Consider the following 13,350-nt stretch of genomic DNA (forward strand, 5'->3'; position numbering starts at 1 on the left):
ACGTTTCACCAAGCAGTAGGTTAGGTCAGCTCACAGTTTCCTTCTACCATTTTTCCAGTGTTCTTAGAAATTATGTAGATATTGATAGGTGGTAATTCAGGATAAGTTGCCGCAGTAACTGTACGATTATGTTTTGGTAGTTTGAAGGAGCTTCTCATACAGTCCAAGATAGTCTCAAACTTTATGGACTTTCCTTCAACAGAAATTCTTAAAGTCAAGTCTGGTTAGTTTCATAGAGGTAGACGGAATCTGCAGGATGTTGCCAACCCATGACCTCATGTAAGTGCTTCTTATCTTCTTGGAGTTCTGGTTGATTCTTCACTCTGGCCGTGGCCACTCTCTCCAGGAACGTACAGGAAGTTACATGCCACATACATGGGGAAAATTATGTCTTCGTTTTCTAGGTTGATCACTTCTAGCTCTTGATCCTTTCTCAGGCAGAGAACATGATAGTCTGTTTCCTTCCTCAAAACAGCTGTTCCTTTTGCATTCAACGAGATCACACGCAGACGGAAGGCAACCTTTCTCTGCCAGAGTAAGCTGACACCAAGGCTACAGGATTGATTCATAGCACTGCGACGGAATACAATGCGCCTGTTGACATAGTGAACTACCAAGTCCCAGCCGAAGTTGAAGCCAGACCAGGTCCAGCTGCATTGCTCATCCCTTTGAAGTTGGCCTCCACATCGCATGCTGGTTCCATGGGTATCAGATACATAGACATTCACTGGCCCAAGTTCTCTGGACTGCTCTGCTCGAAGAAGTGCTAGCCATAGCTCTTTATAGATTGGGGTCACCCAGGATGCAGGGATCAGTGCATCCTGATCAATAGCTTGTGCCGAAGGCAGGTCACAGATGATGTAGGGGAGCCTTAGTCGCTGGAACACTGGCATAAAGGCTCTCCCCTGGTCAGTCTCCAGAAAAGGGACACCATTTGAATCACTTTTGTACTTGGCAAAGCACAAGTCGGCTGCAGACAATAGTGCTGTTGGGGATCCTGACCATGTGGGTTCTAGCTGCAGAAACATCCACTTTTTCAGTATAGTATATATATCTATCTCTACTTCCATCACCAAGAGATCTGAAGAGGCAATAAGCTCTTTCATGAGATCCACATTGATTTCTTGCAATAGTTGCTTATTTTGTCGAGTCACCAGGTTGTCTAAGAGCCACTGGTGGCAATTATATTTGGTGTACTGGAGCCCGTAATCCTCAGCAGAGTAGTAGTAGTTGCACACATTCTCTGCACTGACTGAGGCCTTCATTATCTCCTCACACTGCTCAAGTACCTCATCCAACTGCAGCATACTGGCTGTGGCCAAGATGGCAATGATTCGGTGGGGAGGAATCGGCATACTGTTACTGTACAAGTAGACCAAAGCGTCATAGAAAGACTCACGGTCAATATTTTCGTCAGGCATCTGCATGTGTATTGTAGTCATGTCCGTCTCTCGCCACGCACCGCTGAACATGCTGGCGAAGTATCCTGACCGGCAAAGGTAGAACTTGTGCAAGCACCACTCCTCCCCAAACGCACAGATCTTTACATCACTGTCCCCACCCCTCGGGAAAGGTGACGAGGACAAGTCCAGGGGCGAAGTGTCACGGGATACTTTTGGCGAGGGGCCTCCTGAGCTGCTTGTCCGCTTGCGGCCTACCCGTCTAGCGCTAGTTCTGGCTGCCTCACCTCCCTCCTCTTCTCGAACAAAGGCTGGTCCAGCTTCGGCTGCCGCTTCATCTCTGGCAGCCGGAGGTTCTTCTGCGGGGGGATTTCCTCTCAGCCGCATTAGACTGCTCACAGAGCCCATGGCTTCGTCTGAGGGGTGAAAAACACGTATTTCCTCGTCAGACGGAGAGGCCAAGACAACACCTCAAGCCAGACTGCGGCTGAACAGCGAACAATGCCGCTCAGCCTCAGCGTCAAAATGGTGGCCAAGATGAACCACCGTGCTATACTAGCAATCCAGCTGGAGCATTGCGCCCCCTACCTTGGAGGACTGCACATTGCACTTCCCTCCAAAACTTCCTGTTCTTGGTCTAGCCTCACTGACCGATGGCGCAATCCATACTTATTCGCATGGACCTCTCTGATTATGTCCATTAAACACAAATAGCATTACTCGTCCAAAATTTTGAATGATGATTTCTTTATCAGGAATTACATCTTGCTCCCATCTTTATCCTCCAAACGACTTCACATACTTTAATAAGTTCAGCAAATGCATTATCAGCAGAGATAGTGAAGCCATTTTCAAAGAAAAAGATATTTGCTCCATATCCTGCTGCGTTTTAAAATAAATTTGTTAAAATAATGTTTCCAGCTATACAACATTTTAAAAACATCTCAGTGTGACTTAAAGCCATCTGTTTGCAGGCCATACAAATATTTTCCCCTGAAATCTGAACACTGAATATTAGACACAACCTTAAGATACTAGAAAGATCAACTAGACAAAAATTTAAACTGTTGGGTATAATTAAGATCTGGGATTTGCAAATTAGTAATCTAGTGAGTGGCTATGTTTCAAATGCAAACTTTTGCTATGGTGTTTTCTAGCCATTTCATGTCTTAGATAATGTAGAGATATGCCCTAGACAGAGGGAGCTTTGTCTCTCCTTGATACATTGAACATAGAATTTCCCCCTAGTAGACAGACAAACTGAATTTACCCTAAAAGAAGACAGCAATTACCAAATTAGTACACAAATAGTCTTTGGGCATGAATTTTTCTATAGTACATGTTACAGTTAAGAGATGGTCATGCATCTCGGAAGATCCTTTGGACTTTTAAATAACTTTGAGACTATTATAGACTATGGGGACTTTTGAAGTTGGACTGAATGAAATTTTTTTTTGCAATATGTTATGGCCATAAGCCTTTGGGGGCTGGGGAGTGGAATGTGGTAGTTTGAAAGAAAATGGCCCCAAAGGGAGCTATTACAAGGTATGGCCTTGTTGGAGAAAGTGTGTCATTGTGGGGGTAGGCTTTGAGGTCTCTTTTGCTGAAGCTTCCCTCAGTGTGACAGTCAGTCAACTTCCGGTTGCCTGTAAAATAGAGCACTCTCAGCTCCAGCAGCATATCTGCCTGCATACTGACATGCTCCCCGTCATGATATAGTTCTGAACCTCTGAAACTGTAACCAAGCTATGCCAATTAAAAGCTCATTTTTATAAGACTTGCCATAGTCATGGTGTCTCTTCACAGCAATAAAAACTCAAACTAAGACACCTTCCCCCAGAGAAACACCTCCAACAGGGCCACGCCTCCTAAACCTTCCTAAACATTTCTGCCAACTGGGAACCAAGTATTCAAATATATGAGCCTATGGGGGCCATTCTTATTCAAACCACTACATTCAGCTCCCTGGTCCCCATAGACTTGTGCCCATATCATAATGCTAAATGAATTTAGTCTTTCACAGTCATAACACAGCTTAGAAGTCCAAAGTTGCTCCTGCAACTACCCAGGCCCAGAACTAGGACTATGACTTGCTTCACTCCAGTATCCACCCTATCTATGATTTTCTGGAGAACCAAAGCTGCAGGATCTCCATGACACACAACAAAAACAGGACATCCAAGAAAAGTCCCAGTAAGGGCCTAGCATCAGTAAGTCTTTGCAAGCAACACTTGCAAGTAAAGATATATGGTCTAAAGGCTTTACTGTGTGACTCAGTGTGTCACATTACAGCTTCTATGACAATATTTTTTTCTTGTTTTTTCTCTGCTGTGGAATAATCCTTTTGTACACTGTGAAGATTTGTCACTGTTATAGGTTTAATAAAAAAAAGTGACAGGCAGGTGGCTGGTCAGGAAGTTAGGTGGGGAAGCTAAACTGAGAATGATGGGAAGAATGGGGATGGATTCAGAGGAGTGGCTAGCCGGATGCAGAGGGAGCAGGAGATGAACCTGCCATGCTAATAAAGGCACTGTCATTTGGGAGAGTGTAAATAAGGAATATGGAGTAACATAAAACATAAGAGCTAATTAGTAATAATTAATTAGTTATTTAATATACATCTCTGTGTGGTAATTTGGAAGTGGCTCCCAGGACAAACACGCTCCATCTATATTTCTCTAATTTTTTTTGTGATGGGGGTTGCAAGGACAGAGGGCAGATGTAAAGGGATGGAAAATGAATGGGATCAATATTCATGATGTGAAAGACACAAAGAATCAATAAAAAAGTTTAAAAATTCCCAAATTGCTTCTGAGACTCAAGGCAATGTCTGAATTATAATCCCCTGTAAAACATCAAATTACATATTTCTAGAGCACAATGGCACAGAATACACAGTGCCATGTAGTATAAGTAACAAAAACCCAGAGACAGATGTTGGGGTTCAAGCAGCCAGCCACTAGCTTTTACCTCTACCTCAGACTGAAAGGGTGATCCTGAATCCTCAGCACGGCTGGGTTGGAGACTGAATGTAATCCTATACTCAAAGTGGCTGAAGATTAATTGACTTCTTGTCCTCCACATGACTGGAGACTAATTGCCCTGCTCCTGTCTTATATTCCTCTCTAGTGCTGGCATTAAAGGTGTGAGCTCTGTTTCCCTTTTAGACTAAAGCATTCTCATGTAGCCCTGGGTGGCCTTGAACTTGCAGAGATCCATCTGCCTCTGTCTCCTGAGACCTGGGATTAAAGGTGTGTACCACCACTGTGGCTGTGCCTAGCTTTAAGTTCTCATTTCTAGGAAAGTTTTATTAGATCATAAACAATATATAACCACATTACCATTTCAAAAGAGAGGAATGAGAACATCATGAGGAAATGCTGGACCAAAAGAAGACTGAAATTCAGCAGGACAAACTCCAAAACCTGTAGATCCATGTCTGGTGTCAAAGGGCTTAGATGGCTTTTAAGATCATTCACTCTTCCAGATTTTCTGACTGTATCGTACTTCTTTCTCTTGCATTGGCCTCATTTCCTCTTTGCAGCTATCTCAGGTAGATATTCCAAGCCTCTGGCACCTGAACATCCTGGGATCTGCAAAGCAGTCCAAACATCACTGTCACAACTTCATGCAATTGACTTTCAGGGTTTCAGTGCAAGGGACTTTCCAGTCACACACCTGACCTCAGTGGCTCTCCTTAAATACAGATAAGGATTCCACAATCTCTTTACTCATGTATTCTTCATGATTCTTAAGACAGAATCATATGGCCAACATGGTCACCAAGATCAGCTGTTACTTTGGGAGGAAGCCAGGATCCCTCCTTTAACCACATTTGTATAACTTTTGATTTATTGTTCTTGTCTAGGAGAGGAAAGTTTCACAGTCTACCTTCCTTTTTAAGAATTGTGAAAATAACTTTCACAAGTTTCAGGATTAGCTTGACATTGTCTTCCCTCAGGGTACCCTCCCTTTGTTCCATTTCCCCATCAGGCCTCTCCTTATTTCTTTCAGCACAAGCCTTGACCCCAAAGTTAAATTTCCCAGTTCTCCTTTTCTCCTCCAACTATACATTTTGCATTTTTTACATTGCTATTTTTCCTTGCAAACCAGCATAAGAGTGATTATTCGTAACCACATAACAGAGTCAATATTCAGCATGTAGGGAATCTTGGAGTTGTTTCAAGACATCCTGAGAGCAAGTTCTCAGCACAAATTAGATGTATTTGCCTTGGGAGACAAAGGAAGGGAACAAGAGACAAAGATAGGAGATAGAGTATGAGGGAGAAGGGGAATGGAACAAGCAAGAGAGGAGAAAGGGGGCAAGAGAGAGGAAGAATGAGGTATTTGTTTGGGTGATGGTGCAAAGGACTGCTTCTGGATAGAGAAGAGACAGACATGGCCCATAGGCATGTTTATAAAGGTAAAAGGGGAAAGCCCATGTTACAATGAGGTGATGTTTAGTTTTCATTAAGCATGTTAATTAATATGGCTAAAAGAGAACTTTTGGTTGTTGAACTTCAATACTTTCATAGTGAGACCTTGATAATCAGCCTCAGGAGAAAGAAGTGACCCAATAAGGGAATAGATCTTGGTGGCTAGTTTTAGCAATGTAATCTGATATTTTTTTTGGCAATTCAGAGAGAATGGGGGGAGAATGGCAAGTCCTCCCAGAGGCATTCTTGCCATGCTCAAGCTGGGTAAAGCCACTTCTGAGCTGTCTTGAAATTTCCTCTACCAGTGAAATTAGTCCAAAACTTTTCAATTTAGCCTCGGGCAGATTCTTAAGACACAGCAAACCGGCATCCACATTCTTTGACAACTCATCACAAAAATGGTCTCTAGTCTAGTTGCTAATATTGTTCCCCTCTGAAACCTCCGTTGTGAACATTGTTCTCAGCACTACTATCTTCAAAGCTCCCACTAGAATGGCCAGTGTCTTAGGTAGAGTTTCTATTGCTGCACTGAAACACCATAACCAAAAAGTATTTTGGGGAGGAAAGGGCTTTATTTGGCTGATACTTCAGGATTGCTGTTCATCAATGAAGGAAGTCAGGACAGGAACTCAAACAGGGCAGGATTCCAGAGCAGGAGCTGATGCAGAGGCTATGGGGCAGGGGTCAGCAGGGAAACTGCTTACTGACTTGTTTCCCATGGCTTACTTAGCCTGCTCTCTTATAGAATTCAGGGCCACCATCCCAGGGATGGCACCACCCACCATGGGCTGGACCTTCCCTATTGATTACTAAATGATAAAATACCTTACACCTGGATCTCATTGAGACATTTCCTCAACAAAGGCTCCTTCCTCTCTGATGACTCCACCTTGTGTCAAGTTGACATACAAAACTACCCAGTCTTTACCTGCCCTTTCTCAATTCACACTCCCCCTCTCAGGTAGGAACCAGGCAAATTGGCTGGATCCAATTGAAGGCCTACAAAGATGGGATAAGACAAATAGCAACCACAAGTATGTATGTCATTTATCTCAATATGACAGAGCTCCTTTGTGTTCCTTGAGATGGACAATGTCCTCAATAGTGTTAACAGGCTTCATGAAACAGGTTATCACAAACAAAGTAACTACTGTGAGCAAAGTAGTTTAGGACCAGATTACTCCATTCGTTAAGTCTGACTAGAGCCTAGCTGTTTGGATCACAACAGATATATTTTCACTGTGTGAACATGATCCAGTTTCTCTCAATGAATGTTGGAATTGGTGTTCCAAGGAAATGTATGCAAAAAGAGATTTCTAAAATAAGTCTGCCTTTAAAAAGAAAAAAAAAAGCGGTCAGAATGCCGAGGTCAGGGCAGTGGGTGCAGCAGCAGCAGAGACTGATCTGAGGACAAGGGTGGTGGCAGACCCCATGGGCTCCTCAGCTTGACCAGGGGCCGGCTCTGCCTTGCATGCTCAGTGCTTCCCTCCCGGTGCTCCAGAAGCCAGAGCTGCTGTGCTTGGCTGTGGCGCTTGCCTTTGCCCTTCTCTTTGCCCTGAAGTGGAGCAACAGATGCGATAATACCAGCAAAATTGCCTGTCAGCTTTTTCTCCTCCGGATCTCCGGTCCTTGACCTCTTCCAAGGCCAGCTGAACTCTGCGGAGCATTTTCGCTGGGATTCCGAGGTAGTGCTGCTCTTCTTTTATGTCCCATGGTGAGGCCAGTCCATGATGGCTAGGGCAGAAATTGAGCAGGGAGTCAGCAGGCTTTCAGATCAGGTGTTGTCTGTAGCAATTAACTGTTGGTGGAACCAGGGGAAATGCAGAAAACAGAAGCATTTCTTTAATATCTCTGTAATACATCTATATCATCGGAGTTTTGGACCAAACGAATACAAAGGCCCCATGAGTAATGTTTACATTAAGAAGTTTGTTCGCAGGGTGATGAAACCACTTCTCTATATCCCATCTCAATCAGAATTGCTAGATTTTCTCTCGAACTGTTAGGTATCATCTGTCAGGTATTGGTAACTTCCATATCAAGTGCTATATTTTTAAAGCTCATGAACAAAACCATTTGATTTTACCTTTTTACCCTACCTACCAAATACCAACAGTATTGTCAATTAGAACTTTTATGTTGTATTTGTCCCAAAATATTTTCTAAAACTTTTTGTGAATTTCTGTAGTTTACTAAAGATTATTTATTTAGCGTATGTCTATTTATTTATTCTTAGAAGTTCAATAACTAAATCATTTTAAAATTAAAAATAAAGAAAAATTTGAAGGGCAAATATAGCAGAAGATAACATACAAGCTGGATGTAATATTATTGTCTTCAGGAGGCTCACTCCAACTGAAGTTAAATATTGTCAGACATATCATAATAAAGAAGTGCATGAACAACTAAGTCTCACATAATATTTCTAATTACACATATTTAAAGGATGTGTTGCTGTATGAACTTATTTCTATATAGTTTAATGGACTGAGTTTTAAAATAATCATAATAAATGGTTAAATCTTGTCAAAATGCTTAGAGTGAAAGCATATTCTATTTGGTGATTTTGTTGTTGTTTTATTTATTTGTTTTTAAATCAATAGGTTCAGATATTTGTTTTGTGTTAAATGTCAGAAGTAGATCATAAGGTAGGAGTAAAAGATAATGGTATATAGCTGGGCAGTGGTGGCGCACGCCTTTAATGCCAGCACTTGGGAGGCAGAGGCAGATGGATCTCTGTGAGTTCAAGACCAGCCTGGTCTACAAGAGCCATTTCCAGGAAAGTCTCAAAAGACACAGACAAACCCTGTCTCAAAAAACAAACAAAAAAAACCACAAAAGAGATAATGGTATAAAGATAGGGGATGTTATATTAGTGTTCCTGAAAGTACCACAATGGAATCATAGGTTATGAAATGATCAGACTATCTCTACTTAATATTTTTAGAAAATTAACAGTTTTAATTATATTTTCAAAGTGTACTTAAAACTATGATTTACATTAAGAAGCATCTGCTGTAGCTGCACATGATGGTGCTCACCTTTAATCCTAGCACTTGGGAGACAAAGGAAGGCGGATCTCTGTGATTTTGAGGTCTGTCTGGTCTATAGAGGGAGTTCCAGGACAGCCAGGGTTACACAGCAAGCAAACAAAGAAGCATCTGTTGCATCTGTCACCATAATTCATTATTATTATATTAGTAGTAGAGTATGAATGAGAAAAAGGTGTTACTAACCATAAATTTAATTTTATTCTATCATCTTGGAAAGAATCTGCCCTCTTCTGAACTTAAGTCACTATCACATGAAAGATTGTTTAGAATCCTCATTTTGAGTTCTCTGGATGGAATAGTATATATTAGATAGGTTAATGAGATGGCGAAGATTAATTTTTATTAATTTTATTTAAATTAGAAACAATCCTATTTTACATACAAACCCCAGTTCCCTCTCCCTCCCATCCCCCCATTCACCCCAGCATCCTCCCATCCCACCCCCATCTACTCCTCAGAGAGGGTGAGGCCTCTTTTGGATGTTCTCTCTCTGTCTTTGTCTCTATCTTACACACACACACACACACACACACACACACACACACACAACTACACACACCTTCACATGTACACACCATGTGTATACCATTGCTGAACGTTTATGGATATTTATTTATAATATTTCTTAATAAGTAGCTGTTTTACCTGAACTTATTTGTAGATATTCATTTGACCTGTGTATGTATTCATTTTTTCTTTATGTGATTTTGATAAGTATCCTTCCATTTCACTTTCTTTCATGTATTTTGCTATTCTAGTTTCATAGTTTGGTTGCGTGGTCTATGAATTTATATTTATTTTCTCTGAAATAAAATTCTTCTGTTAAAAATCCTCCTCAGAGTACTACTCTAGTGTATTCCACATGGTTTTATAGGTTCTTTAAGGTGTTATTTTGGTATTATTAGACTCTAATATGTACTTTTTACTAATATAATCTTTTATTAATTCTTTGAGAATTTCATATATGTATGCAATGTTTTTAGTCATATTACCCACCTCCATAATCTTCTACATGACTTCCTGGATCCAAATTCTACTTCCCACCCTCTTGTCAACTTCATGTCTTCTTTTGGGGAAGGGTAGGAGGAAGAATTGGTTTTCTGTATAGATGTGGTCCCTGGTAGATTGATGATGTTCCACTGGATGGTCATTTATGCATACATATCCATGCATGTATGGGAAACTCAAATTGGAATCAATGTGGTTTTTAATGGGGTTGATTAAGTACCTATTTCCTCTGGTGATTCTGCAGTCATCTATCTCTAACATATATATCTCTAAAATATATATTTATTTATATATCTCTAAATCTAACATATATATTATTAGACACATTAGAGTAAAATATATATAATGATCCATCAATTAATACTCACAAATACCTATTTTTCCTTTTACCTTATGCCCAGTTATGTAATATCTTTACCTAAAATCTTTTCCCACAAATTATTCATCGTAATTTGTTTTGCTACTATTCTTACATAGGATTCTTTCACTTTCAGGAACCATTCACAGTCATTTACTTACTCATTCTGTATCCTCATCCACACAGCATGACTACCACCACCACCATATAAAGCAAATAAAATAGAGACTGCAGAGAATGTTCCTTCCATGAGATAGGCTCTCAGTAAATTGAGAACTGCTTCCTACTCTTTAATAAAACATTTAATTGAAGCATTGCTGTATGGAGTAGTTTTCCACATTGGAAATCACAGTATTATAATTTGTACTTCAACCTCAAAACAGAATTGAAGGAACTCAAAAGGAGAAGCAAACTCCATTGTATCTATACATAGTTTTACTCTTCCTGTTGGTTCCTTCTTGGGGTTCTATGGCCCCTTCATTTTATCAGTTTTTCTTTCAGGAACTTCCTTTAGCCATCTTTAATTCTCTGCTTTCCTTTACCTGAGACTGCTCATGTCACCACCCCACTCCACCACCGCCGCATACACATAAAAAATACTCCAACCCCTTACTGGGTCCTGGATGACAGCATTTTTTTCCTTGTTCCATTTCTCTTTTCTGTCAGTATGGTGGAAATGTTGGGCCACTTCTCTCTGGTCTCCATGGTTTTTGATAAGAAATCTACTAAAGTACCAAATGACAACAATTGTGAAATCTTTTGCATGATTGCACAAGTAGCTGAGGTTTGTTTTCACTTTACTCTTGCTCAGGAAAAGTGTGTGATCTTTTTTTTTTCTGTCTTCAAGGCCACTGATTGCTTTTCTTCTGTCATCTCCACTTGGCTGCCAACTTTATCTATTTAGATTTTAAAATAACCAATCTGTTTTTAATTTTGATGATTTAAAAAAAAGTCGTGAAGCATGTTTTCATTGGAATTTTCTTTGTACCTTCTTTATCTTTCCCGAGACTTCCTAGTTTCTTTTTCATATGTTTCAATTATGTTCTTAGTTACTCGTTTAATCATTTTAATGATAGCTGCTTCAAAACTCTTTGGGGGTTATTCTCCATGTTTTTATGTTCTCGGTTCAGAACATCTGATTTTCTTTGCATAATGAAGGAAAGTCCTTGACATGATGAGTCAGTGTTCGTTGAATTCTACAGGTATAGGGTGCTGTGAGGTTTTGCATATTCATGTCTTCTGCTTCAGCCGATCTTTGGGACACCATGCTGGATGGTGAAAAAAATAGTCATGACTTCACTATTACCAGATAGTGGTGGAAATCCAGGATCTCCATTAGGCCTATGAAGACACCATGTTGGTATGTTGACACCGTGGCACATTGAGGTGCCACATTACTGCTCCCCATATGGCCTTTGTAAAAAGTCCGTGTATACTGTAACACGAAAAATAAATGACCCAGAGGCTAGTATTTGGGTTCAAACTTCAAGCTAATATCAGTGAAGCAAAGCAGCTGGCCACTAGCTTCTTACCTCTACCTCTGACTGAAAGGGCTGATCCTGTCTCCACGAGCTCTCGCCAAGCCTTTGACTGTAACCTCTCCTCAGCGTGGGTGGAAATGAATGCCTCAGACTGAATACTGAAGACCCTGTTTCTATCTTTTATACCCTTCTAGTGCTGGGATTAAAGGTGTGTGATCTGTTACTCTTCTAGACTGATTCAATCTCATGTATCCCTGGGTAGGCTTGGACTCATAGAGATCTGTCTACCTCTTAATCCTGAGTCCTAGGATTAAAGGTGTTTACCACCACCTCCTAGCTAGCTTCTGGCTGTTGGGATTAAAGGTGTGTGCCTGGCTTCTATGGCTTGTGGCTGACTTTGCTTTCTGAATCCTCCGGCAAGCTTTAATAAATCATAATTAATATGTCACCACAGTACACAGAGAGAAAGAACATTAAATTGTGTGGGAATGAAAATGGGGAGGATCTACAAGAGGTTTAGGAATGAGAAAGAATATAATAAAAATATAGTTTATGGGAAAACACTTTAAATAAATTTAAAAATTTTTAATTAGAAAAATGTGGACAAGGCACATAGGGTTTTATTTCCTATTGTTGCTGTAACAAATTGGCAAAGATTTGTCTGCATTTACAATAGTAAACATTTAGTATCTTTCAAATTTTTCAGGTCACAAGTCTAGTATTAGTCTCTGTGACCTAAAATCTAGGTGTTTTCTGACTCCATTCCTTTCTGGGAGCTGTTAGGGAGAATACATTTCCTGCTCATTTTGAGTTGGTGGCAGGATTTGATTCTTTCCAAGGGAAAGCTTGATGTCTTGTTTTTCCTTTTACCTGAATTTTAGGGACTATTCTGAGATTCTAGAGGCTTGCTCTATTCCTTGACTCATGGTCTCCTTTCTCCGGTGTTGAAGCCTGAAAATGATGTGTCAGGATTTTACCTGTTCTTCTGAACAACTCCCACGGGTTTTGAGAGCTCAGGTCACTACAATAGATATAACAAGATGATCCAGGAAACTCTTTTCTGTCTTAAAACTGGCAAGGAAAGATCATGCCTTCTCCCAACACTTCATCGTCAGCTTCTCATCAGTCTTCCGCTGCTGCTTCTACTCATCACGGACCCCAGCTGCTCCTATGCCACAGGTGGATCCGCTTCTGCAAATGCCAAGAGTTCAAATATACCTCTCGTAAGAAAAACTGCTGCTCCTGCTGCCTGGTGGATTGTGCGAAGTGCTCCCAGTGCTGCAACTGCAAAGAGGCTTTGGACAAGTGCAGCTACTGTTCCTGAAGTGGGAATATCCCCACAGCTGTGTGTAAATAGAGCAATGTGTAAAAACACAGGTTTTGGTTTTTTTGTTTGTTTGTTTGGTTTTTTTTTTTGACTCTGGTCTGTTCTCCACACCTCTTTCTATAAAGTACATAGGTGATAATAAAAGCATTGAATTGATTCAAAAAGTGGCAAGAGAAAAGAAAGTAACAACTTCAAGGTTATCCACAGCCTCAATTCCATTTTAACATTTAATAATATAACCTTCATGGGTTCTAGGGACTAGGCTGTGGACATTTTGGGGAAGACAT

At 40.6% G+C, this 13,350-nt stretch overlaps 1 protein-coding gene and 1 pseudogene across 1 annotated transcript; one reads left to right on the forward strand and one right to left on the reverse strand.

The window, feature by feature from the left end:
• Positions 1 to 290: 290 nt before the first annotated feature.
• On the reverse strand, positions 291 to 1,808 carry LOC101831346 (germ cell-less protein-like 1). Its single transcript, XM_005081216.1, has one exon. It carries the CDS (start codon positions 1,806 to 1,808, stop codon positions 291 to 293), a length of 1,518 nt encoding a protein of 505 aa, XP_005081273.1.
• A 10,968-nt stretch (positions 1,809 to 12,776) lies between these two features.
• On the forward strand, positions 12,777 to 13,060 carry LOC101831610 (annotated as a pseudogene).
• The last annotated feature ends 290 nt before the right edge of the window (positions 13,061 to 13,350 follow it).

This window comes from Mesocricetus auratus, unplaced genomic scaffold (genome assembly GCF_017639785.1).
Source record: "Mesocricetus auratus isolate SY011 unplaced genomic scaffold, BCM_Maur_2.0 Super-Scaffold_100003, whole genome shotgun sequence".
Taxonomy (NCBI): domain Eukaryota; kingdom Metazoa; phylum Chordata; class Mammalia; order Rodentia; family Cricetidae; genus Mesocricetus; species Mesocricetus auratus.